At 36.1% G+C, this 25,058-nt stretch overlaps 2 protein-coding genes and 1 long non-coding RNA gene across 3 annotated transcripts; all 3 read right to left on the reverse strand.

Moving 5' to 3' along the window:
- Window positions 1–2,458: 2,458 nt before the first annotated feature.
- On the reverse strand, window positions 2,459–9,036 carry LOC136822047 (uncharacterized). The gene has a single exon (XM_067078266.1). It carries the CDS (start codon window positions 8,616–8,618, stop codon window positions 2,961–2,963), a length of 5,658 nt encoding a protein of 1,885 aa, XP_066934367.1. The 5' UTR covers window positions 8,619–9,036; the 3' UTR covers window positions 2,459–2,960.
- Window positions 9,037–9,393: 357 nt separating this feature from the next.
- On the reverse strand, window positions 9,394–10,154 carry LOC136822058 (uncharacterized). The gene is made up of 2 exons (XR_010848848.1): window positions 9,855–10,154; window positions 9,394–9,665 (listed from the first exon to the last, which is right to left on the reverse strand). It is a non-coding gene; the product is annotated as an uncharacterized lncRNA (long non-coding RNA).
- Window positions 10,155–19,215: 9,061 nt separating this feature from the next.
- On the reverse strand, window positions 19,216–21,027 carry LOC136822100 (uncharacterized). The gene has a single exon (XM_067078314.1). It carries the CDS (start codon window positions 21,025–21,027, stop codon window positions 19,216–19,218), a length of 1,812 nt encoding a protein of 603 aa, XP_066934415.1.
- Between the last annotated feature and the right edge of the window lie 4,031 nt (window positions 21,028–25,058).

Consider the following 25,058-nt stretch of genomic DNA (forward strand, 5'->3'; position numbering starts at 1 on the left):
TATAGAATTCGTTTTCAAAATTGATAAATAAATAAGTGTCTCGTCATAAAGTTTTACAAACTTCATAAAGAATCTAAAGATTTCCATGTCGAGTTTTTGGTGGGCTGTGATGCGTCGCTGTTCAATGTTGACTCACATTTTTATGATGATTCGATTAAGATTCCATCCATATCCTGAAGACAGTAAAAAATAGGAAGGTCAAGTTTATTTTTACATATATCAATTGCGGTAATAGTGAAAATTCCTCGAAAGCTCGAATAATCAAAACTGCAGGAAAATTAAAAATACAAGCCAAAAGTTTATTTATTAAGTGTACTAAATTCTAGCCTAAACTAGCCATTTTTTCAAGTTTTTAACGTTTAAATTCTCCCTGACAAATAAACAAAAAAAATTAGTCCCGTACATTACTTTAACTACTTTGAGGCCGATCATGAAAAGCGGCCATAACGAAGAGGCTTCGAGGCCGCTAAAGGGGCCCGAGCGGTCCAATGCCCGGTACCCTTCGTCCCGATGGCCGCTATTAATTTCTTTACTTACTTACTTTTACTTAGCCTCGTTTTCGAAAATGTAAACATTGAGTTCATTTCTTGGAAAACGAGTTGCTGTGTGTTGTGAAATTGGAAACTGAGATTTTCTTCTTGCAGTTTTAAATCATTTGGATTTTATTTTGATATTGTAGAAATTTTTAACAACGTGGAAATTCGTGGACATTTGACATTCCATGGGAAAAGGATCACTTTCGCTCTCAACACTTTATCGATACGATTAAATTATCGATTCTGTCGATACACCTATCGATACATAGGCCTATCGATAGACTTTTATCGATAAGAATTTAATGATCCCAAATAAGCGATTGAAAATTAGTGATAGGAGCTTTATCTATAAAAGTTTAACAATAAATGATCCATGAAAGTTTAGCGATAGAAACTAATCGAAAACGATAACAAAATTAGCAATAGAAAATTAGCGATAAAATTTTATCGATACAACTTAGAAGTCATTGTAGTGTTTTTAAGTGTCCGAATTTTTACCAAAAAAAATGTCTAAAGACATAGTAGTACAAGACAAGTACGTCAAGTACATCAACAGACTTTTTAAGAAACAGAACACCCCTATCTCTTAGCCAGAACTTTTATTGAGCCGATCCATTTGTAACAAAAGCATAGTCTTTTTTGTCGCAGCTTGTTTTTAGCCTACCCGGAGTTGTTTTTCCGGATTATTCGTTAGTGTCATTAGATTTATTTTACTGACTTAAAGTCCGCGGTAAATATAAGAAAACTGTTTATCAAGTCGCGTTACAGGAAGCGTGAATTCGAGTCTGTATTTTAGATTTTGTGTACAAAAGCGTTTTGCAGGCCTGCACCCTGCAAAATTTTGCAGAAAGACCTGGATGAGGTCAAAATGCAGGGTTTGCCCGGGATTTGATGGCTGTTAGTGTCAAAACGTTAAAAGTCAAGACTCGGCAAATGGCTTTAGATGCTTGGAGAAGAAAACACAGAAAAGACAGTCCTGATTTTATCTATTTTGTCGCAAATTCCTCAGAATTTGAAGCCTGCCTATTTTCGATCTTCTCCAAATTCGTCATCTGAGGGCTGCCATCAAGTTCATCTCAATGTTTGTTTTTCTTCTTATGGTTATCTTCTGAAATCCATTGCAACAAGGAAAGTCAAATCTGTAAGGTATGTTGTATTTTTTCTGTTATTTTTCATGCCTGCATGTTATCAATTATAATCTGATAAGTGCAGGAAAAACTGCTTCCCTTCCCCCTCTGTTAGGGATAGTTGAGTCAAAAATCTTGGAACGTGGGAATCTTGTTGATTGTTGTTCAAGCTAAAAACACAAAGTTCAAAAACTAAAAATATGTACATAGGCCTATGAAAGAAAAATGTCGACTAGGTAAAATAATGTACAAGTAAAGAAATCGCTTCATAAAAATATGTCTTAATCTGACTTGGGTATTTATAAACTAGGGAAAAATATCACCATATGAAAGAACGATATGTACATGAAATTACTTACAAAATATTGTCCAAATACTATCCCCAAATGTTCGTGACTCCAAGTAAAAGTAAAATCAACTCTGTAATGAATTCAGATCTCATGAAAGTAAAAGTATTTTGCTCACATCTCGAGAATGAAAATCTCACTCACGTCTCTTGTAAAAGTAATTCTGATCTGATTTGAGTGCGTGAAAAAGGCGTAGAAACAATGATACTTTATGAAAAAACGTGATAAAAGGTAATTAAAGATAATTATCATCTTGTCATTATCGAGCTCATACGTCACAACCAAAACAAATCAGTTATAAGCACATTATCCAAAACACTCCCACCCAAAAGGGGAAGAACCAAGAGTTCATTCAGTCTATCAATCGGACTATTCAGCTCATTATATACAACACGGTGGTAGTCGTACCAACATTTCGTGGCGAACTGTGAAGATGACCGTTGAAACAGTTGATGATTTGATGTAGGGTGAACATCTGATGATTCCCTCAAGTTCAAGACGAACTTCTGATGATAATGCCTGGTTCCAGGCGAACGACTGATGATTGCGTCACGTTCAATGAACTTCTGGTGATAGCACTTTTGTAGAAACAAGGCGAACAATTGGTACAGGGCCTTGTTTCATTGATGGTAACTTCAAAGTTCAGGGGCGAACTTCTGATGATAGTGCCCTAGCAAAGCAAGGCGTTTCATTGATGACTTCAAGTTCAAGGGCGAACCTTTGTGGATAGTACCTTAGCAACGTAAGGTGCACAATTGACGACTTCAAGTTCAGGGACGAACTTCTGTTGATAGTACCTTAGCAACGTAAGGTGTACAATTGATAACTTCAAGTTCAGGGACGAACTTTTGTTGATAGTACCTTAGCAACGTAAGGTGTACCATTGGTGATATTTATTAACGCAACGTAATAAGCATATGTTTTTGCTTAACTCGATGACAGGGCAATCGTCAATTGGATGAGGTTCCGTCTTCCAACAAGCCTAGGCTACCGGTTGGCCTAGTGTATATCGAACCGTCGGACGTCTTGACTTTTGCAATCCTTGTGATGCCATCATCTGATGTGATGACACTAACAACGCGTGCCAATGGCCATTTGTATCTTGGGATGTCCTTTTCGCTGATGACAACTAAATCCCCTTCTTTAGTGTTCCGTATTGGATGGCGCCATTTAGCTCGTTCGTTGATTGTAGGTAGGTACTCCTTTGCCCATCTCTTCCAAAATTCGTCAAGTGTTGATTGGACCTGCTTCCACTTGCTCTTCAGGTTGTTTTGTTGAGGGTTATAAATGATTGGAAGATTGGGTGAAGCTCTTCCTAATAGAAAGTGGTTAGGGGTGAGAGCTTCAAAATCGTTGATGTCGTCACTCAGTGGTGTGAGTGGTCGCGAATTGATAGTTGATTCAACTTCAAGGAGGAACGTGTGAAGTGCTTCCTCAGTGAAGATTCTGTCTTTGATTACTGATCGTAATGATTTCTTTGTGAGCTTAACCATGGATTCCATAGCTCCACCCATCCATGGAGCTACAGGTGGATTGAACTTCCACACAATGTCATACTGTGAAAGCTCATCTTGGATTCGTTTCTGGTCCCATTTTGCAAGAGCTTCTCGTATCTCTCTTTCAGCTCCCACAAAGTTGGTTCCGTTATCACTCCTGATGGTTTTTGGATTGCCTCTCCTGGCTCGAAAACGTCGGAGTGCTAAGATGAAGCTGTCAGTTGATAGGTCTCCAGCTAGTTCGAGGTGTAAAGCTCGTGTAGTCATACACGTGAAGAGAGCACCATACCTTTTAGCGGTGCCTGCAGTTCTGCGAGTTCTACGTCCTTGTTTTACATTGATTGGTCCAAAGTAGTCGACTCCAACATTCTCAAAAGCGTGTGATCCAACTGAAAGTCTCTCCTTTGGAAGGTCTGCCATCATTGGATGTTTGGTTTTGATCGTCTCTCTCCTGCAAACAAAGCATTGATTTAGCACTTTCCTGACCTTGCTCTTTCCTTTCAAAATCCAATACTTCTCTCGCACAAGGGCAAGAGTGGCATTTCTTCCACAGTGGTGGTTGACCTCATGTACATGGCGTATGATGAGCTCGCTTATTGGATGTTCGTTGGAAAGAATTACTTGATGCTTGGACTGGTTGGGTACGTCACACTTGGAAATACGTCCTCCAACACAAACGAGGTTGTGTAGAATGATTGGTGTGAAACTTGAAAGTCTCTTTTCATCCATTGAGTGCTGCGATTCATCTTGGGCAATTCGACATAACTCCTTGGTAGCGTCATTGAGGTCCTCAACATCAAGGATTTCTTTGTTGATTGACGATTCACCATTACGTTTTACCTCTACCCATCTCCTTCTCAGCTTGAGGATCCAGGCGTAGCATCGTTTCAGCTTGGTCCAACTGGAAAATCTTTCCCAACTGATGACATTTGTTGATTCGTCAACTCTGATTTCGATATGGGCTGTGATGATCTCCATGAGTTCTTCGTCCTCCTCAGGTTCCTCAAATTGCCTGACCACCTTCTCCCTCAAGAATTCAGGTCCATCGATCCATGTCTTGGTTTCTTCAACACCAAAACATTTGGTTCCAATGTCTGCGATGTTGAGTTTTCCTGGTACGAAGCGCCAATTCTCAACTTCTGTCTTTTTACGGATTTCGTTTGTACGGTTCATTACGTAATTTGAGAATCTCTTTTGTTCATTCCGAATATAACTGAGGGTGACCTTTGAATCAGTCCACATGAAGGTCTTGTTCATGGGAAGATCCATTTCTTTGACGACACAATTTTTAATCCTGGATGCGAGGACAGCAGCTTGCAGCTCTAAACGTGGTGTTGTGCTTCCTTTAATAGGTCCTAACCTTGATTTACCGATGATGAAACTACAGTTGACCTCATCATCATTCATTGTCCGAAAGTAAGCAACTGCTCCAAATGCCTTCATCGAAGCATCTGAAAAGACGTGTAACTCGATTTCGGTAGCTGTAATCTTTGCAAAGTTGAACCATCTTGGTATGGAGATTTCTTTCAGTGACGAAAGTCCTTCTTGCCATTCTTTGAACTGTTTCAGGATCCGTTCTGGAAGGGTGTCATCCCATCCAACCTTTTCTTTCCAAAGGGATTGAAGCATCAGTTTTGGTGCAATAAGGTAGGGTGCCAAGAATCCAAGAGGGTCGAATATCGAACACAAGAAACTCAGCAAGCCTCTCTTTGTCTCTTTACATTCCTTGACTGGAACATTGAAGAAGAAGACATCGTCGGTTGGATTCCACCTTACTCCAAGGGTTCTTTCTGATGGTAGTACCTTGAAGTCGTGGTTTGTTATTTTTGGCGATAAATCCTCCTTTGGAATTGCTTTCAAAAATTCAGTATCATTTGAAATCCACTTTGTCAATCGAAAACCTCTTTCAGCGGTGATTCTGACAAGGTTTGAACAGGTGTTGACTGCTTCATTTGTTGAATCGAATGATCCTAGGAAGTCATCCATGTAGAATTCTTCGGAAACAGCTTTTGTGACAGCTGCTCTTTCATCCGATGTTAGCGATTTGAGCACTTCTCCTTCTGGTACGTCTTGAATCTTATTAGCACATCCCTTCAATGCCCAATTGGCACAGCACGGTGAATCCTTTTTTCCGAAAGGGTGGACCAGTATCTTAAACTCTGATATCTCTTCCTCATTTTTCCTCCACAAAAAGCGCAATGAATCTGTATCCTCTTCAGGTACAAGAACTTGGTGGAACATTTTTTCTACGTCACTCATCACTGCAATTTTTCCTCTTCGAAATTTCGATAGGACTGTGACCAGGCTGTTCAGTAAATCTGGTCCTTTGAGGAGTTGATCATTCAGTGAGGTTCCTTTAAACCTAGCAGATGCATCCCAGACGATTCGAATTTTACCTGGTTTGTTTGGTTCTAAGACAAAGTGATGCGGTATATAGTTCGTCTTGGATGATGTCTTTGCTGCTTCGTCTTTGGTCAATTCTTGGACGTGACCAATCTTTACATAATCTTCTAACTTCGAACTGTAGATTTGTTTGATTTCAGGTAATTTCTCTAATCTTCGCTCAGTAGACAGAAGTCTGGTGACAGCAAGTGGTCGATTATTCACGAGCTCCAAATCGTCACTTTTCCACAACATGCCCACTTCAAAATGATTGTTCACGAGTCTTGTGTTGTTCTTTAGAAGATGTAAGGCTCTCTTCTCATCCCGAGTAAGCAAGGCTTCTGAATCAGGCGTTGTCGCATAGGTTTCTTGACTCCAGAATCTTTCCAGCTTCGAGTCAAGGGATTGAACTGATATGTAATTAGAGCAACCATCATTGCTACCAGACTTCCCTCCGAAGATAGTCCATCCTAGCAAAGTCCTCACAGCAATTGGTTCTTTTGAGCTTTCACCTTTAATAAATTCGAGATGCAAGAGCGCTTCTGGTACGTCTGCACCGATTAGGATCTCAACGTCTTTATCGAGTGGTTGTGGTAAGGAAGCATCTCTGAGATGTTGGTATTGTTTCTTCATTTTCGAAACGTTGTAGGGTTTCTTCTTGATGTTTAGAGACTCGACTACCCAAGCGTCCTCTACATGAACGCTGGAATCACATGATGAAAGAAGAAAGTTGACTGATCTTGATCTCATGGTTTGCTTTTTTGTTAGAACGTTGCTGATAGAAACTTTCAGATTACTGTTGATATTTGGTAATTTCAATCGATCAACAAGGCTGGCACTGATTAACGTGGTATCAGAACCAGGATCTAGAAGAACATTCACCTTTTCTGATATATCACCGTTTGAAATGGTGACCGGCACGATCTGAAGGAAGGTTGTCCTTTTGGATTTAGCATAATGAGATTCCCCTTCCTCAGTTCCTGCAGGTGGATTTGCTTTGTAATTTGGATCATGGAGTAACGTGTGGTGCTTTCGTTGACATTCTTTACATCTTGTTTGGCACTTGCAATCTTTGATGGAATGACCTTTTGAGAGACAGTTATAGCATAGATTTAACTTTCTTGCTTCTCCTCTCCTTTCAGCAATTGATTTCTGTTTAAAGCGTTCACAACGCCAAAGCTTGTGGGGTTCATTGCATACGTAGCATACTGGGGTCTTTGAATCACCTTTTCCTCCCAAGTAATTTGATTGCCCTTCCTTGCGTTTGTCTTTCCTTTTGTCTTTTGGTTTCTGTTCTTCTTGAGCGATTATGTCTGCAATGGGATTATAAAACTCCTTGAGCTTGGAGTCAAGCCATGATTCAAGCTTCATCAGTGAAAGACTGGTATCCTCGTAATCTTTAGATGTCCGATAAAATGCCTTTCTCAAATTGTCAGGCAACCGAATGACAGCTCTGGACAGATTCTCAGCAGAGTGAATTGCACCCATATTACCAATCATCTTTAGCCATGTCACTGTTGATTTCAGGTGTTGGTGAAATCTTTTCAAGGAGGAACGATCATCAGAAGGTAACTGAGGTTTGTCAAGCAGGTTCCTAAGCTTGGAATGTGTGACCACCGTCTTATTACCGAAATCTCTCTTCAGGGTTTTCAAGGCAGTTGCGTAGAATATCCCAGAGGTTCCGATACATTCAACGCTCTTTTTGGCTTCACCAATCAAAATACTGAGGAGTCTTTCCATTCGATCGTTGTCGGTGAAGGAGAGTTTATAATGGACTCTGCGACTAAAATTTTCGACGAAGTCTGGCCATTTGGAGCTGTCGCCACTGAACTTAACTAATTCAATGGTTGGAAGAGCCTTTGTCTCGAATTCGAACCTCAGCGCAGAATTTGCTGTTAATGGGTTTGATAAGCCGGCGAGGCATGTTTCCTCTCCTTCTGTCAATTCGTCAATGAATTGGTCGACTGGTCTGAAGACGAGGTATGGAGGTTTGGGTTTTGTGTAAGAATTAGCATTAGCAAGAGTCACAGTGGCAGTTGAAGGCTCTGAACGATTATCAACTGATGCTGTAGATGCCTTTTGGCGTAGACGTCGGAAGCTGCTTCGTGGCTTTGCTGTGACAGAAGACACCGAAGGTGGACATGGAGTAAATCTCACCTGAGATAGACTTCGTTGAAGAGGTTGTGAATGGACAGGTGAGTGGTGAATAGCTGAGTTAGGAGGTGATTCGATATGAGAAACAGTAGGTGAGTTTCCACTGGAGCCAACAGGTATACGAATATGAGGATTGAATACGTTAGTACGTTTATCATGACCCGATATGTTGGAAGTTTCAGATGGATCTACATCATACAGACTTGTATCAGGTGTAGTGTTGGAAAGGTTTGGTGTTCTCAATCTTGTACGAATCTCATGCTCTATTTCAGCGATGCGATTAGCCTCTCTAGCTTCAGTCTCTGTGCATTCTTGTATCCTTCTTTCGTCAGTTTCATAGGTAAGATATTCTGTGTTTGCCGCTCTGAATTTTAAGTAAGTCTCCACAAGAGTGTTATGCAACGTAGACGCACTCGATGCATCTTGATCATTCAGGTAGGATAAGATTTGATTTGCCACCCGTGTAAGATATCCCAGAAGACCTCTTCGAGTGTTCCTTAGAGATATCAGTTTGGCTAGGTCAGTGGAATGATCAGGCCCTTGTCCTGCAATTCTTTGAGATCTCCGGATTGACATGATGGTCTGGACGGTGATGAAACAAGGTTGAATAAAGAACAGGTAGTCCACGGATTAGTCAACTGATGTGGTAGTTGCGTGTACCACAGACGAATACGACGGGCGGTATTGAATAAACGCTCGATTGGACACAAGGGCGGTCCCGATTGGGAACGAGTGTAGACCACTGATGAAAAGGGCGGCCGACGATTGATAACAAGGCTGAACCACGATTGATAACGAGAACAAACAACGATTGCAAATGAGGGCGGACCACGAATTACAACGGGGCGGATCACGATTGGAAACAAGAACGGGCTGCAAATTGAACGACGGCCGGTAGCGATTAATAATCGAGGGCGGAAGACAATTCAAACGAAAGTGAACTGCGATTGATAAAGTAGACCACTATTGAGGATGAGGGTGGACCACGATTGGTGGTGGGTCCACACCACAGTTGAGGGCGAACCACGTATGAGAACGAGGCGGGGCGGAAGTGGCGTTTTGCAACGGGAGAATCAACAACGAAATGATGGATTGTATACAATTTGGTGTGTATACCGATAAAACGATACGACGCTGGGTGCGGTATCTGAACGAAATGGAGTATCTGTGACGATACGGTAGGAGAGAATTCCGGATAGAGTGAATCCCGGAAACGATAAATTTGGGAGGACAACGGACGTTGGATGGACGATTTCCGAACGTGCGATTGGAGGATGATATTCGGACGGCCTTTTCCGAATGAGGGGGTAGCGGAAACAATATGGAGGGTATCAGAGAGAGTATGTTCCAAACGATAGGCGATTTTCCAGACGATAGGACTTGAGAGACGAAGAAGATTGTGAGCTATCTTCAAATTTCCAAGCCAAAGTTTAAGTTATACCTCTGACATGTGTCTCTACCTCTCAGCATTTGTCCCAGTTCTCCACTTGATTGTCCCACCAAAACTTGATCCTCCAAAACTTGATTGTTGTCCACTTGATTCCCAAATATTTTCTTGAAGATGTTAGGGATAGTTGAGTCAAAAATCTTGGAACGTGGGAATCTTGTTGATTGTTGTTCAAGCTAAAAACACAAAGTTCAAAAACTAAAAATATGTACATAGGCCTATGAAAGAAAAATGTCGACTAGGTAAAATAATGTACAAGTAAAGAAATCGCTTCATAAAAATATGTCTTAATCTGACTTGGGTATTTATAAACTAGGGAAAAATATCACCATATGAAAGAACGATATGTACATGAAATTACTTACAAAATATTGTCCAAATACTATCCCCAAATGTTCGTGACTCCAAGTAAAAGTAAAATCAACTCTGTAATGAATTCAGATCTCATGAAAGTAAAAGTATTTTGCTCACATCTCGAGAATGAAAATCTCACTCACGTCTCTTGTAAAAGTAATTCTGATCTGATTTGAGTGCGTGAAAAAGTCGTAGAAAAAATGATACTTTATGAAAAAACGTGATAAAAGGTAATTAAAGATAATTATCATCTTGTCATTATCGAGCTCATACGTCACAACCAAAACAAATCAGTTATAAGCACATTATCCAAAACACCCTCTTTCTCTACTTATCATCCTATGGCCTATGACTTGTCATAATTTTTGGTAATCAACGAAACCACTTGTTGTGTGTGGTGATTTAGTGGTGAGTGAGTGGCCAATCATGAGATATTTATAAGATATTTGATCAATCAGGGTACGTAGTTACTGTTTGTTTGGCCAATCACTCTGGCTAAGAAAAGGTTGACGACAGGAGATGAATTTGTGGCAATTTAAGAGGTAAAGGGACAACCAACCTATTGTGGTTTTATTTTGAAATAAGAGAAAAAAAATAACATTGAAAATTTTGTGATTCTGACCTTGACACCCTTATGTTTTTAATATGTTTGGCCGGTTAAGAAATTTTTCTGGGGAGAGAAAAAGAGCTGTGTGGGTTTTTCGCACACTATTTTGAGGTACACAAGACAAACAGGTTGTATTTGACTATGTTTAGTTTGCGGGCCAGCACCTGCCAGTCAAGTACTGGTCATAAAAACTGCACGACAATCTTTAAAATGATTTCTCTATTTTGTTTTAGTTCTCTCTTCCAAATGGAAATTGCCTGTACAGTTCCATTTCTCTCCATCTTGTGGGCAACAATTCTTTGATTGATACACTTCGATGCCTTGCACGTGTGCAGAACTTTTCCTGAATTGTAAGTATTATTCTCAGAACCAAAAAAACCCATCCAAGAAGTTTAGTAAATGGCTCAGTCATGAAGCATTGCGGTTGGCGGTTACCCACAGTCAGCCGATTATTATATAAGATTAATTTCATTGGTTGTCCAGTTGTCGTTTGACTTAAATTTTGTTATTTTTTGTTTGTTAAATATGTAGGTGTAGCTTGCAAAGATCCTAATTCCCTCTTCATTATATACTTTCAGGTTAGTTGCCATCATACTGTCCAGTAGCCCCTAGATCAATGGATTATTTTTCACCTTCACGTGGTTGGTACGAAATCTTTGTAAACACTGACAAAGTCTGCTAGTGCTAATAAGATGAGTGAAACCATATTTAACTAAACTTAAAGGAAACAACAGAACGGAATAATTCAATCAAAATGATGATGTGTACCTAACATTTAGTTTCTTGGAAGTTTTTGGATTCAAACTTTTCCCTGTAAACTGGATATCAATATTTGTCATGTAATATCATCTCTGGAAAGTACATCTTGATTTGATTTTGACATGTAATTGCCAATGCATAATGTATATATATAGTATAACATTTATAACACAACAACTGAATTTTGATACCAAACATAAAACATGCTGCATTATGTACATAATGAATAAATGAGTTTCTGATGACATATGGTTTGTTTTCAATTCGGATTGGGGGCTTTTTGCCCCTGGTACAGGATTCCCTGCTTGATTTGGCAAACAGTTCCAAACGAGACATCAGAATGGGGCTAGACTACAATTTCAAGATGAACCAACTATAGAGATTTCAGCTTCAGTACAAATTCTAGTTTTGGATAGTTTAATGCATCACATTAATCAATTTTCTAATGAAATACTCTTTTCTTGAGCAGTCTGAATAAAATAGTTTTGCTCTTTTTCTCTAAATTTTCATTTGAAATGGCAAAAGACTTTTAGTATTAATCTGCTTGAAATTATCTAAGTCACCTTTTGGCAGCAATAAGATAAATAAATTTGACATAATAAGAATCAAAATTATATTAAAAATTTTTAGACAGTTTGGTAAATATTATTATTATTGTTATTGCTATCATCACGATCATAGATAAAGATTTTTGTATAATTTATAATCTTTTGTGCTGTTTTGTGTGCTATTGTATTATTTTGCTATCATCTTTCACTTTTTTTGTGTAAAGTTAAAAAAGTTCTTAAAAAAATTCATGATAGTTATGATTTTTGTCATTGATATAATGAATTGCCAATGTTTTACACCTCCTTTCTCTTTCCTTCATTTTTTCCATATTTTAGAGGCCATTCTTTTTTGGTTTTTAAAACTCTTTAACCCAAAAAATTATCTTAGTTTTACCCCAGCTTCATTTTATGTCTATAAGAAATGAATTTTAATTCTTTATCTCTGGTTCATGGTTCATTGGGCATAAAAAGGTGGCTGTTTTAGCCAATCTAGAGGGTCGAAATTCAAAAATTTTCTGGCCCGTCGGGCCCAACCATCGTGGGCCCTCCTTAGACACTATATATAGCTGAGTCACTATATATAGCTGAATCTTTTTTGCAGGGTATCCTAAAAATCCTACATACGACCCTGTAGTCAACAAATATATGTTATGCTTAGTTTTATCAACTCGCTTTCTCCGTAATTTTCACGATCGTCTCTTATGCTTAGTTTTATCAACTCGCTTTCTTCGTTATTTTCACGAGCGTCTTTTATGCTTAGTTTTATCAACTCGCTTTCTTCGTAATTTTCACGAGCGTCTTTTATGCTTAGTTTTATCAACTCGCTTTCTTCGTAATTTTCACGAGCGTCTCTTCCTTATCGATAATTTTACTCTCGATACACCTTTTCAACATATCTTAATCATATATGGCTCATATCGAAAGATTTTAAAATGCTAAACGTTATTGACGTCTCCTCGATTGTACTTTTGAGGATTGAGTAGTTTTTTAGAACCAGACTTTTTTGGACCGGACTTTCGACCGCTCCAGGAGGCGCTTGGAAGTCTCTTGCTCAAAAAGGGCCGCTAAAAGAGTGGCCTCAAGCAGACCTTTCAAAAATTCTCTCGCACGATTGGAGGCCGATCTTCAAGAACAATGGGCCGCTAATGATTTTACTTCGGCCGCTTTAAGACCGGTATTTTACCCGCTTTGGGCCGATTGGTCTTTTTTGTACTCCAAATCGCTTGAGGAGTCACAAATATGTGAGTATTAGAGAGATTTTATATCACAGCCAAAACTAACATCTTAAAACGCCATCTTGCCATTAAAATCTTCATTCTTTCATACTTGGAGTTATCTTGATCCTATAAAAAATTTAAATTTTAGAATTGATTTCATAATATTCCAAAATTGCTATCTTGTCTGCATGAACTGGAACAAACTGAATGGAGTGCTCATAAAACCATGAAGCACAGCGATGTAGTACAATTATTGAGAAAGTCAGTTTGAACACACGTGTTTTGTCTACAACTAATAAAATCACGTCACTTTAATGTTTTCTGTATAAGCCTGATAAGAAATCTGCAGCCGAGTTACTTTTTCACCTGGTGGTAAATTCTTTACCCACATACCTATTTTTCCTACCAGATACCAAAATTCAGTACAAGGTACTATGAGTGATATACCCTCCTCTTCCCCAAATGTAATGCTGGCTCCTAACATTTATGAGATTCACCACCCCCGGCTATGAGTTAGTATTTTGCGGCTGTACTCCCTGATTTTTTTACAATTGAAAATTTAATCTTCAGTTAAGATACTTCAGATCGAACCAGATTGTTTGTATGAAGGCCGATGCAATTTACAAAAAAATTAAAAGTTACTTTTCAAGAGGTATGATAAATGTTTACTTTTGAGTGTCTAATAATCTTTGTACATTTATATTTTGAAAAAATCTATTTATGTATTAGACACTCAAGAGCACTTTTTGATTAAAGATTTATATACAACAGCAAATAAACATACTTTACACTGAATATTAAAATCTAAACAACCGAACTATTCGGATTATGATAAGGAAATTTAAAGATTTCGTATTCTAAAATCTTAAATGAAAGCTCACACCTTTAAGTGATGACACCTGGAAACCATCAAAAGGCAAGCCCAAAAGGTAACGATACTCGCACTGAAAATTTTAAGAAAATTTAAATACAATTTAATTGTTAAAGAAATTGAAATATGTAAACAAGTTGATAGCAGTTGGGTAAAAAATCAAAACCAGCCTTAATATTTTTGTTTCGTGACACAAGTTAGTTTGCTCAAAGCTTATATTTTATATACCATTTGAATCATTTTTTCAGACAATTTAACAGATTTGATGTTTGAAGATGGTGTGCAGTGTTTGAAAGTGAATGGTGACCATGTATTTCGACGTAAGTCATGTTTTAACTATCTAAACTATCTTTACTTATCTAAAACTCAGGCTTTGAGGATCGAATGTTTTTTTAATTTCTAGTTCTATTAAATTTTCGAAACATCATAAACAATAGGACTTAACTTACGTTGAATAAGTGAACCAGATACATCATTTTACATATGGCGCTGTTAAAGCCGATTTTGCTTGACAATACAGTAATATTGAGTCAGCCCTGAAAATGTTACAATAAAGCAAATTTTTTTTGTACATACAGATGAGCTGAGCAGTGATGGAGAGTATCATTCTGAAAATTATGGTAAGGAGATTTTTTGTCTTATGCAAATATAAAACTAGAACTAGATGTTGAGTATGGGTAGACCACAAGTTTATATCATATCTATATTATTTGACATTAACTGGTGAAATAGAATAGAAGCTCATCAATACAAGATAATGATCTCTTTTGATCAGTTCTTAAGTGAAATTTTGCAGCAAATTTCACTTCAAATAAGTCAGAAGAAAATTTACTATTTTTCCAAAAAATCACTTTAATGCGATAAACGTTCAAAATTTTGCGGATTTGGGTGTCATCCGTGAAAATCCGCGAAATTAAATCACATTGGAAATTTGAGTAGGCCCCAACCGCGAAAGTTAATCGCATCAAAGTACACAAAAAACTTTCGCAAATGAATAAACACTGTCATATTGATCTTTATATGTTCATTGGAGTCCGGAGTTATAAAATAAAAGATGATACTTACTGCAATTTACATGACGTGTAAATTTTTCTCTTAGAAGAAGAAGAGCCAAATCACGATTTGGAAGAATCAATAACAGAAAGCAACATGTCACCAATAAAGGAAGGTAGGAATATTATGCTTAGTTTTTCTACTACAAATTTATTTCAACATTTTATCTATCACCTAAGGTCAAAGGCAATTAAAATATCTTTTAAGGCAGAAAGCTGAAGCTCGTTGTGTATTTATATCACATTTTAATGATTTTCAAGTTTTTAGAATCAGTATGGTTAACTTAAGAATGTATTATTGACTTATAGCAGAAAGCACTCAGGCTTCGACAGGACTCGCACCAATTGTCAAAAAGGTAGGTAAACCTACAACTGATTTTTTGTCAATTTAAAGTCTTTATTTTGGAACCGATTTACCTGATTTACACTAAATTAAACTTTGTTTGGAAAATTCTGTTTTTCACAAATTACCTCAAATAATCCCTAAAAGCTTTTTAAATTGACATGGATTTTTCAAAGGAAACAATTTTCTAGATTGTTTTTGATTGATTTTTTTCTATTTAGTAAAAATTGCAAAACCAAAACGCGGAAGACCAAAGTGTACCAGTAAAACTGAGGAGAAAATTTAGAGAGAGTAAGTGAATGTCATTTTGCATATTTCAGGGAGGGTCAAGCAGTTAGTACAATCCATTATGCCATTGAGTCATTTAGTTTAAGAGATCAAAAAAGTCTTGATACTTTTGAAAATCGAGTCTAATTTTCATTACACTTGATTTTGTTGTAAGGTCGCAGTTACACTTTTATTTTTTATTTTAGCAAACAATTCGAACAGTATTACAAAGCCTTGGAAATGGACGAATTTATAGAGAAGGAGTCAAAATGTTCGACTGGAATGAAGTTGAAATCAGAGATTTCCATCAGTCTTCCGTAAGTCGCATTACTTTAAGGGAATAAATTAATGCAAGAATAAATTAATGCAGAATTAATTAATGCGAGCAACCCTAAAAAATGTTAATGTTTTGCAGAATGACACACTTTGGTGCTACCAAAGAATAACTACCAGGAATTACCAAGAAGGAAAAACTTCCGCTATTAGAGGTATGTTTTTGAAAATCAAATATGTTTTGTTAGTTATTTTTTTAACATCAGGACTATGTTTAAACTAATGTTTAAAATTTGTGAAAATTTAATCCTAACAAAAATTTTCAACATCTTTGGACTCAAAGTTGCAAAATATAATCCTTCCTTAAATTAAGTTACTCAAAAAATGATTTTCAACGAATTTTTTTTTTTTGAAAATGTAAGACAACAAAGAGAGACCCAAGATTAAGCTGTTAAGCAAGAAAAGAAGGATAGAAGAGCAAGAGAATGAAAAACGAAAGAGAAGATAAAGGCAAAGAAAGCAGCTGCAAAAAACGAAAATGCTAGGCAGCCTCAAGTGAAAAGGGTCAAATCAAGTAAGTATGAATGTTATAAAGGAATTAAGTCAAATTATTGCTTGAATCATTGAGCTATCAAACATATATAGTCTTGTGTCAAATCATCTAAAGGGCTACTTAAACTACACAATATACTGACAAGCAATATTTGACAATGTGGTTTGGGGATTGCAGTTTACGAAGTAAACAACTGGTACTCTATTATATAAAGGAATTTTCATTCCGTTAACGATCCCTCTAAATTGTTGGAATATTGCAAATCGAGCTGACAATATATTGCCAACACTCAGCAATATATATATATATATCGTCAATATCTTGATATTTTGCCTAACAATAACTTATTTAACTTACAATATTCCTGAGCAACAAAATTTTGGATTTTCAAATGACAACAGACCATTTTTCCTATAGTTAGGATGTCATATTGAATAACTAAAAACTCCGGAATCAAAATAATGATAAGAAAAAATAAATGCACACTTAAAATAATTAAACATTAATGTGTCATTTTTTTAATGCTAGAGTTTTTAGTTATTCAACATTACATTCTAATTAGCAATAGATCTATATTCTTCACGATCTTTTTTAAAGGCGATGGAGAAAATTTTAGTCTGTCTCTGTTTATTCCTGTCATATGTATGTATTAGAAATGTGAAATTAAATATTTTGTAAATATCAAGAAAGAAAGTATAAGTGAACAAAATTGGACAATCTTTTTAAGATTTTCTCAGATTTTTTGTATTTTTTGGTTCGTTTTTTGGATTTCAGCCGGGTAATAATTTTAATTAAGGATTATGGGAAAGGAAAAATCTATCAGCGAGAATAAATAAAAAATTAAATTTAATTGCAAAGAAAATGTGTTTGAAAAACATGAATCTTGTCGATTTCTATCTGGGGACCCTCTTCTATCTAATATATATAAATACTTCATACTAAGAGGTCCTACTGAGTACTGTAGTAGGCCATTGACTATAGATACATTGTTGGGTTATGTATTATTTTTCTTTTCATCAATTTTAAATTTTTTGACTGAGAAATATTATTTTGAATTTAAGATTTGTCGTCTACTCCAAAATTGCGAACCCAATCTAAACCATCCATGTCCACCATCACAAAATAAAAACTAAAACCTGGCTATACCTACACATATCAGCCACCTTCAAATATATACAAAGAAGTAGTAGTTCCTGAAGGAGCAACAAGAAAGAGGAAAGCAAAGAAACTTGAATCAGATTGATTTACACACAGTCAAATTAATTTAAAACAGAATTTCTAATGAATTTAATTTTGGGTCTATTTGTTTCATCGCTATTTTTGCTATTTTTACAATCATCTCAATTTTTTTCTATCCAAAACTTAAGCAGTTTTTGTAAATAAACTTGCAAACTACCTATCAGCAAATATAGTAAAAACATCAACCTTCTACAAGCAAAGCAAAGATTGCCATCTCCTCACAGTAAAAGTTGCATCTAAAATCAGACTGGATGATGTTTTCTTAGCCTGATTGCCGATTTTTATACCAATAAAATTAGAGAAGTGATTGAGCTAATCAAGAAAATTTTAAATAACTTTCTCACCTCAAAATAAAACAATTATGCTGTATATCATCTGGTTAACAAACCTTATTAATTTTATTATTTTTTCAAATTAATGTTTAGGTAATTAAAGATGATAAGAATCATAATAAATATTTTATTAATTTCATTACTTAGACCTATTTGATTTGTAACCTAAATGCAAAATCGAATTAATTTAAATGTCTTTTGTTTGTCAAAATGATATTTAAGATCTAATTTAATTTAATTAGATTTTAATTATTTTTCAGGTTTGTAGTGAATGCCAATGGAATCATTTTCATTTGGTTTGATTGATTCCATCATCGCTTCTGCTGATTCTCGAGAGATTTTTATTTCATTGGAGTTTGACCAATTACAATAATACCAATTTATATTTGTACGATAAATTGGTAACAAAAGCATGATTGATGGCTTTAGCCCAAAAGACAACTTAAATGATAAAAGTACCTATATGTGACTTTTGATGCTTGCTCGAATATATTTTCAAACAAGATATTTTTCACCAAAAAGTCTTTTTAATAATGTACTTGCGAATCAACTTATATTTTTATAAACACAATTGCCGTGAGATGGCAGATGGTAGATACCGTGAGATTGGGTAACTTGCATCAGTGGAGGCTAACACGCATAGCCCTCAAATAAAAGGCCTAGCTGGTTATTAAAATACAAAATAAATCAAAACAAAAATGGTAGAGTAGAGCTGCGAGCAGAGCTGCGTAGTTCTATTTTAATGACCAGCCAGGTCTTTCATTCGAGGGCTATGCACGGTACCGCTTGTTATTATTACCACCTAATAAATAAGATTATCATTGCGACTTTAATATACTTATATGAATTATAGAAGTTTTTGGATTTAATTATGCAAGGCAAGGTTCTTGAAAAATTAGTTTGGACTGGTTTGGATTGATTTTATAAATGAAACATTGGGAAGCTTGATACTACATTTGAAGTAAATGATATCATAAAGAGCACATTTTGAGAGATTGTATGGGTTCTAATGGCTGAAAAGCTCAAGATCATCTTTCAAACTACTGTCACACTGTACACACTATTTTCTTTAAAATTTTGAAGGAAAATGTATATGTTTTTTAAATTGTTGATAAATGTGTCACTCAAAAAAAAAGTGAAGACAAAAAACAAAATTTTGTTCATCCTTGACGTTTCGATACTTCTTGTATCATGATCACAAGCAAATGTTAGCTTACAAGCAAAAACGTGTTAAAAGATCAAAATTTCAAAATCACATCTAGCAATTATAGGTCATAAAATTTACATAATTGAACGCATACATATACTTATTCAAAAAAGCTCTAGAGGATAAGAAGATACCGTTTTATTTAAATCAGGTTTCAAATCCCTAATGATTAAAGATTCTTTTATATAAAGCTCTTCATCAGTTTTTCCTTTTTCGTAAACTTTCATGTTCTCTAGGGACACGTCGTGCCCAGTTCTAAAAAGATGTCTCGTTACAGCAGTTGGTCTTTCAATATTTCGATACTCCTTGTACCGTGTCGCAATATGTCGTTTTGTTTTCCCAATATAGTAAGACTCGCAATCTGTACAGTGCACTCCGTACACAACAAATGAACGTAACCTTAGAGGTATTTTATCTTTGAAAGTAAACAGATTTGAGAGTCGAAACGTTGTGCGGAAAACGATCTTTAGGTCAACTTGTGGGTAGGTCTCAGCTAATAACGAAATTAGCTGCTTATGAAGAACATCAGATAATTTACCATGAAAAGGTAAATACAGTTTCACTTCTTTCTTTGCAACAGTGGCGACACTTTCATTTTCATCGCTAGACTTCATTTTTTGTACAAAATTCTTACACATTGCTATCAGTAGTTTTTCAGGATACTTATTCTTAACCAATGTTCGTTTGATAACTTCCCAGTCACTGAGAAATAGACGTTCGTTGGAACAAATCTTCCATGCCCTACTTAGCAAATTCTTGATTAAATTGATTTTGTATTTCCTTGGAGTAAAACTATACCAATTTGTATATACTCCAGTATGAGTAGGTTTGTAGTAGGTACTTGTTAAGAATTTCTCATCTTCTTTGACAATCTTTGTATCAAGGAAGGGGAAACTATCCTCTGATGTCGATTCTTCTTCTTTGGTGAACACAATGTTTTTATGGCGAGTGTTCAAATAATCAAAAAATGGTGTAACGTGTGATTGATTTTTGAACAATCGAAAACTATCATCAACATAACGTCGATAAAAGGATGGTTTTTCAATATCACCGGGACAAATCTCGAAAGCCTTTTCCTCGAAATTTCTCATGAATATATTAGCTAATACAGATGCTAATGGTGAACCCATGGCAACCCCGTCAATTTGATCGTAACATTTACCATTGAAAATGAAGTTGGTTTCTTTAGTTGCCATATCCAAAAGGGACTTGAATTCGTTTCTTGATAAACCACTGACAGTAGTGGCGTTTTCATAAAGGTAATCCAAAGCTATGGTTATGGTTGCATCAAGGGGAATAGACGTAAACAAACTTGAGACATCAAAGCTTGCGATATGACAAGATGTAGAATTCATTCCTTGGAGTTCATTGACAAAAGCGAACGTATTTCGTATTGTGTATTGATTCGTAGCATATGGTGAAAGAATCTTAGCAATTTCGGAAGATAGTTTATAATTGAAAGAGTTAACCGACGAGCAGATTGGTCGTAATGGATGGTTGTTTTTATGAACTTTAGCAAGACCATATAATCTTGCTGGCTGGGAACCATTTGGACGAACGTCTTTGTAGAACTTATTCGTAATTTTCTTTTCATTTAGCAGTTTCAGAAGACAACGGATCAGCTTTTCTTCGCGTTTGATGGTTGGATCTTTATCAAGTGGCTTGAATTTGGTTTTATCTGCTAACAAAGTCTCTAGTTCAGTGACATAGTCAGATTTCCGTAACAAAACAACGCTCTTCCCTTTATCAGCTTTTGCAACGACAATACTTTTGTCTTTACTCAATTCAATTAAGCCTTTCATTTCAATGTCAGTTAGATTAACTTCAGTTCGTTTATCATATCGTTGACAGTAAGCATAAGCCAACTCAGCGAATTTATTCTTGTAACGGTCTGGACTGTAAGTAGCAGTGTTCATGTTTAAAGATTTAAGGCCCTTGTAACATAATTCAAACGCTGTAAAAACGCCATAGGTGTCTGCTTTCAATGGAGGAATGCCAAATCTCAATTCTTTCATTAAAGCGGATGTCTGAGCCTGAGTAAGAACTCGGTCGGTGAAGTTATAAATCAGTTTGTCTGGGTCAAAAGTATCTTGAACGATCCTATTCTTGGAAAGATCACGAAACTTTTTCTCATGTCGTTTTCGAACCGCAGATATTTCAATGTTGCAAATCGATCTCAATTTTGTTCGAATGACATTAAATCATACCAAATAACATTCTGTTCAATGAATCCAATAATTTCATCTCGTTTTGGAAGAAGATTACGCAACTCTTTCGCATCTAGCAATTGCTAGATGTGATTTTGAAATTTTGATCTTTTAACACGTTTTGCGTCTTACTATATTGGGAAAACAAAACGACATATTGCGACACGGTACAAGGAGCATCGAAATATTGAAAGACCAACTGCTGTAACGAGACATCTTTTAAGAACTGGGCACGACGTGTCCCTAGAGAACATGAAAGTTTACGAAAAAGGAAAAACTGATGAAGAGCTTTATATAAAAGAATCTTTAATCATTAGGGATTTGAAACCTGATTTAAATAAAACGGTATCTTCTTATCCTCTAGAGCTTTTTTGAATAAGTATATGTATGCGTTCAATTATGTAAATTTTATGACCTATAATTGCTAGATGTGATTTTGAAATTTTGATCTTTTAACACGTTTTTGCTTGTAAGCTAACATTTGCTTGTGATCATGATACAAGAAGTATCGAAACGTCAAGGATGAACAAAATTTTGTTTTTTGTCTTCACTTTTTTTTGAGAATAATCTGGCCCAGAAGAAAATTTTTTCAAATGTGTCACTGCAAGCGATTTGGAGCACATTCAGTTCGGCCAGGATGGCCAATAAAACCTTCGGCCAAGTTCGGCCTAGATCGGCCAGGTCCGGTCCCGATCGGACTGGACCGGTCCAAGCGAAACGTAAACAAAAATCCTAGGTTCGGCCCATGTAATAGATCGGACCTGGTCGATTTGGACCGGACCAGGCCGGACTGGACATTCCTGATAAAGTGCAGAACATATTTGCTATTTCTAGTTCTACTATTTTGACATTTCAAAGAATATTTTCTATCAAATTGTTACCAATATTGACGTTTCAAACATTAAAAAATAGTCGTTTGCTGATATTTTTTCAGAAATAGCACTTTTTGGTATCTATATCAATAAAAAACTTAGTGGAATTTTCGTTCTGTAAAGTAATTAAAATCGAATAATGCTCGACCCATTTTCCCTCGGACCTCAAACACGAACCCACGTTTTGTCTATTCCTTTGCCGTTCAGTTTCTTCTCAGGAAGTGTGTGCCATCGACAGCAGATAGAAAATCCTGGACATAATGTTTTTAGCTCAAAGTAAGTTGAAATCAACTTCTCTTTTCGATTTAATGGTTTGCAATTTGAATAAACGTCAAACCTTTGTGGAACTTTCATTCAAACGATTTAAAACAACATTGCTGAAGCTTAAAATAGTAGGTCTCTACAAGTTTTGGCACTATTTCAATTAACATCAAAACATTATAAATCTTACACTGGGTTGAATCTACTTTTCTTTTTTGAGGCTATTTTAACTTATCATAGAGGGACAATCAAAAGACAATTACAAATCTCTTCCTCTGTTAAGTTTCGTATGTTTCAAAACTGCCAATGGGCGGTTCAAGTTATAGTCCGTTACCCCCCTTGTGGACAACATGGATTTCCTGTAGCATTCTACAATGGAAAATTTCAGGATTTTGTAACATTATTTACATATTTTTCCGATACTTGACAAGAAAATTGAGCTAATGTTATGGATTTTCCAATACTTGGTAGGAAAAAAGAGCAAATTTTATGGAATTCCCGATATATTTCACTAAAAAATAATTAAGAAAAATCTTTGATTTTCCGAAACCTTTTCAAATTTCTCAGGTTTTCAAAGTGAAAAATGAAATCAAAAAAAACTTGTCGTCCACAGGGGGTAATGCTAATGTTTTTTTCTCGAATTGCACAATGCAACTAAATACTTTATAAAGGCCACTTTTTAAAATCTTAAATTGACCTCAAACCGATTGTGCAACACCGCAGTTCGAAATGTCACAAAATGAATTAATTTGATTGATAAAATACAAGAAATGTGAATCAATGTTGTGATGGTGACAATAGAATTGTTTTTCTTGCAGAACAAACTTTTCAAAAAAATTATTTCAACAAGAACATAATATTCTAATTATAAAAGAACATAGGACAATTATGAAATTTTGTAAAGTTGTTGTAAAGACAAATGTTGTAAACAAATGTTGTAAAGAATGAACAAAATACCTTAAAGGAAGAAATTTTGGCGGATTTGGCGGATTTGGCCATCCACCAAATTAAATTCCATCTAAAAAACTTTTTCGGCAATCCGCCAAATTAAATTCCCGCCAAAATTTCTTCCTTTAGGTATTGTCCTGTATAAGTGTCCTACATATCTATCCTTGCTAGCTATAACTTTCTCAAAGTAGAAAATATTGATCGAAGTTAAAAATCAGATTTTAAAAGACACTAATTATAGTCAAAGCACCCTATTTTAGGCAAAAATTAACCAGATTAATCATCATTATCACTGTTCATTCCTGCTACCAGTTTTAATCTAAATTAGACTAAATAAGTTCCCCAAAGTATTAAATCTGCTTTATTTGAACAAGGTCTAAATTTTTGGCTTTCTACTAGACATAAAAATCCTAGAGAAATCAAATTAAAAAATGAAAAAAAAATTATATAAATAAAAAACTATTTACAAATACTTATATTTTTTTTCTATATTTTTGTAATTTTTCCCCAATCTTTGACTCCAGTGTCGACATATCATAGTCCTGCTCCAAACCAAAATCAGTTCTCAATTTAGTATAAATTTCTGCCACCTTATCAGGGTTTAGTTTCTCGAATCCATGCCAGCCCTTTAAATTGCATCGTTTCAATTCTTCAGGATGGAATCTATCGATCAATATCTTCAATCCTGCAGTTGCCATCTTGCCGAGATCTTTTGTTGGTTGTTGGGGCCTGTCAAAATTCATTTGCAAATCTTCAACCGAAATTGCAGGTAAGGCGTCCTCGCCAGTGAAAATTAAAGGATTGCGTTCAATCGCAGTCTTGATATCTTTCAGCTGAGATGAAATATCTGAGTTCATGTTTGCAACTACATTTTTGAGGGAGATGACTTCTTCTTTTAGTTGACTATTTTCAATTTTCAAAGCAAATACTTCCATTTTCAGGGATTTGAAGTCATCAGCCTCGCAGTGGTCTTGTCGCGCCCCTGATTCGTTGTACGCATGCAGGACCTCACTCAGCATTGAACGCGATGATGGAATGATCGAGCCCAAATTTGAAAGAACTTCCCGTGTGTTCTGTGGTGTGGATTTCAATGTCGGTCGGTGAATGATGGCTGCAATGTCAAGTGATTCGTCAACGTTACCAGTAATCATGTCTATCTTCTCTGTCAAGTTAATGCTGTCATCGTTGTCAGTGAAGGTCAATTTATTACAGTCCTCGTGATCAGTAACCGTATTATCAGTATCAGATATGTCGTCAATTGTGGCGTCTTTGGTAACCGTTTCGTCAGCTGTGGGGTCTTTGGTGACAGTTTTGTCAGTTGGATGGTCATCACGGAGCAACCCTGTCCCTGTACTTGTGTCGACATTGTCAGGATTTGTCACTGTGTCCAGTTTGATAGCGTCATTTGTATTTATGTCATCAGTATTTGTTGAGTCATTTATTTTATGGTCATCAGTAATCATCGTAACGTCGTCAGTATCTATTGTGATTTTGTCCTGGTTTTCCGCAATTGTCAAAGTTATTGTCGAACTGTCTCGGTCAACTGGTTTTACCGTAAAGTCACAGTCGTTCAAAGTTATTTTGTCAGCCGATTTGGATGTGGTGGTGGACGTATTCTTCACGAAATCTTGTCGTTTCTCGGTACTGACCACTGAAAAC

The sequence above is a fragment of the Clytia hemisphaerica genome, unplaced genomic scaffold, assembly GCF_902728285.1.
Source record: "Clytia hemisphaerica strain Z4C2 unplaced genomic scaffold, Clytia hemisphaerica genome assembly, whole genome shotgun sequence".
In the NCBI taxonomy this organism is placed as follows: Eukaryota; Metazoa; Cnidaria; class Hydrozoa; order Leptothecata; family Clytiidae; genus Clytia; species Clytia hemisphaerica.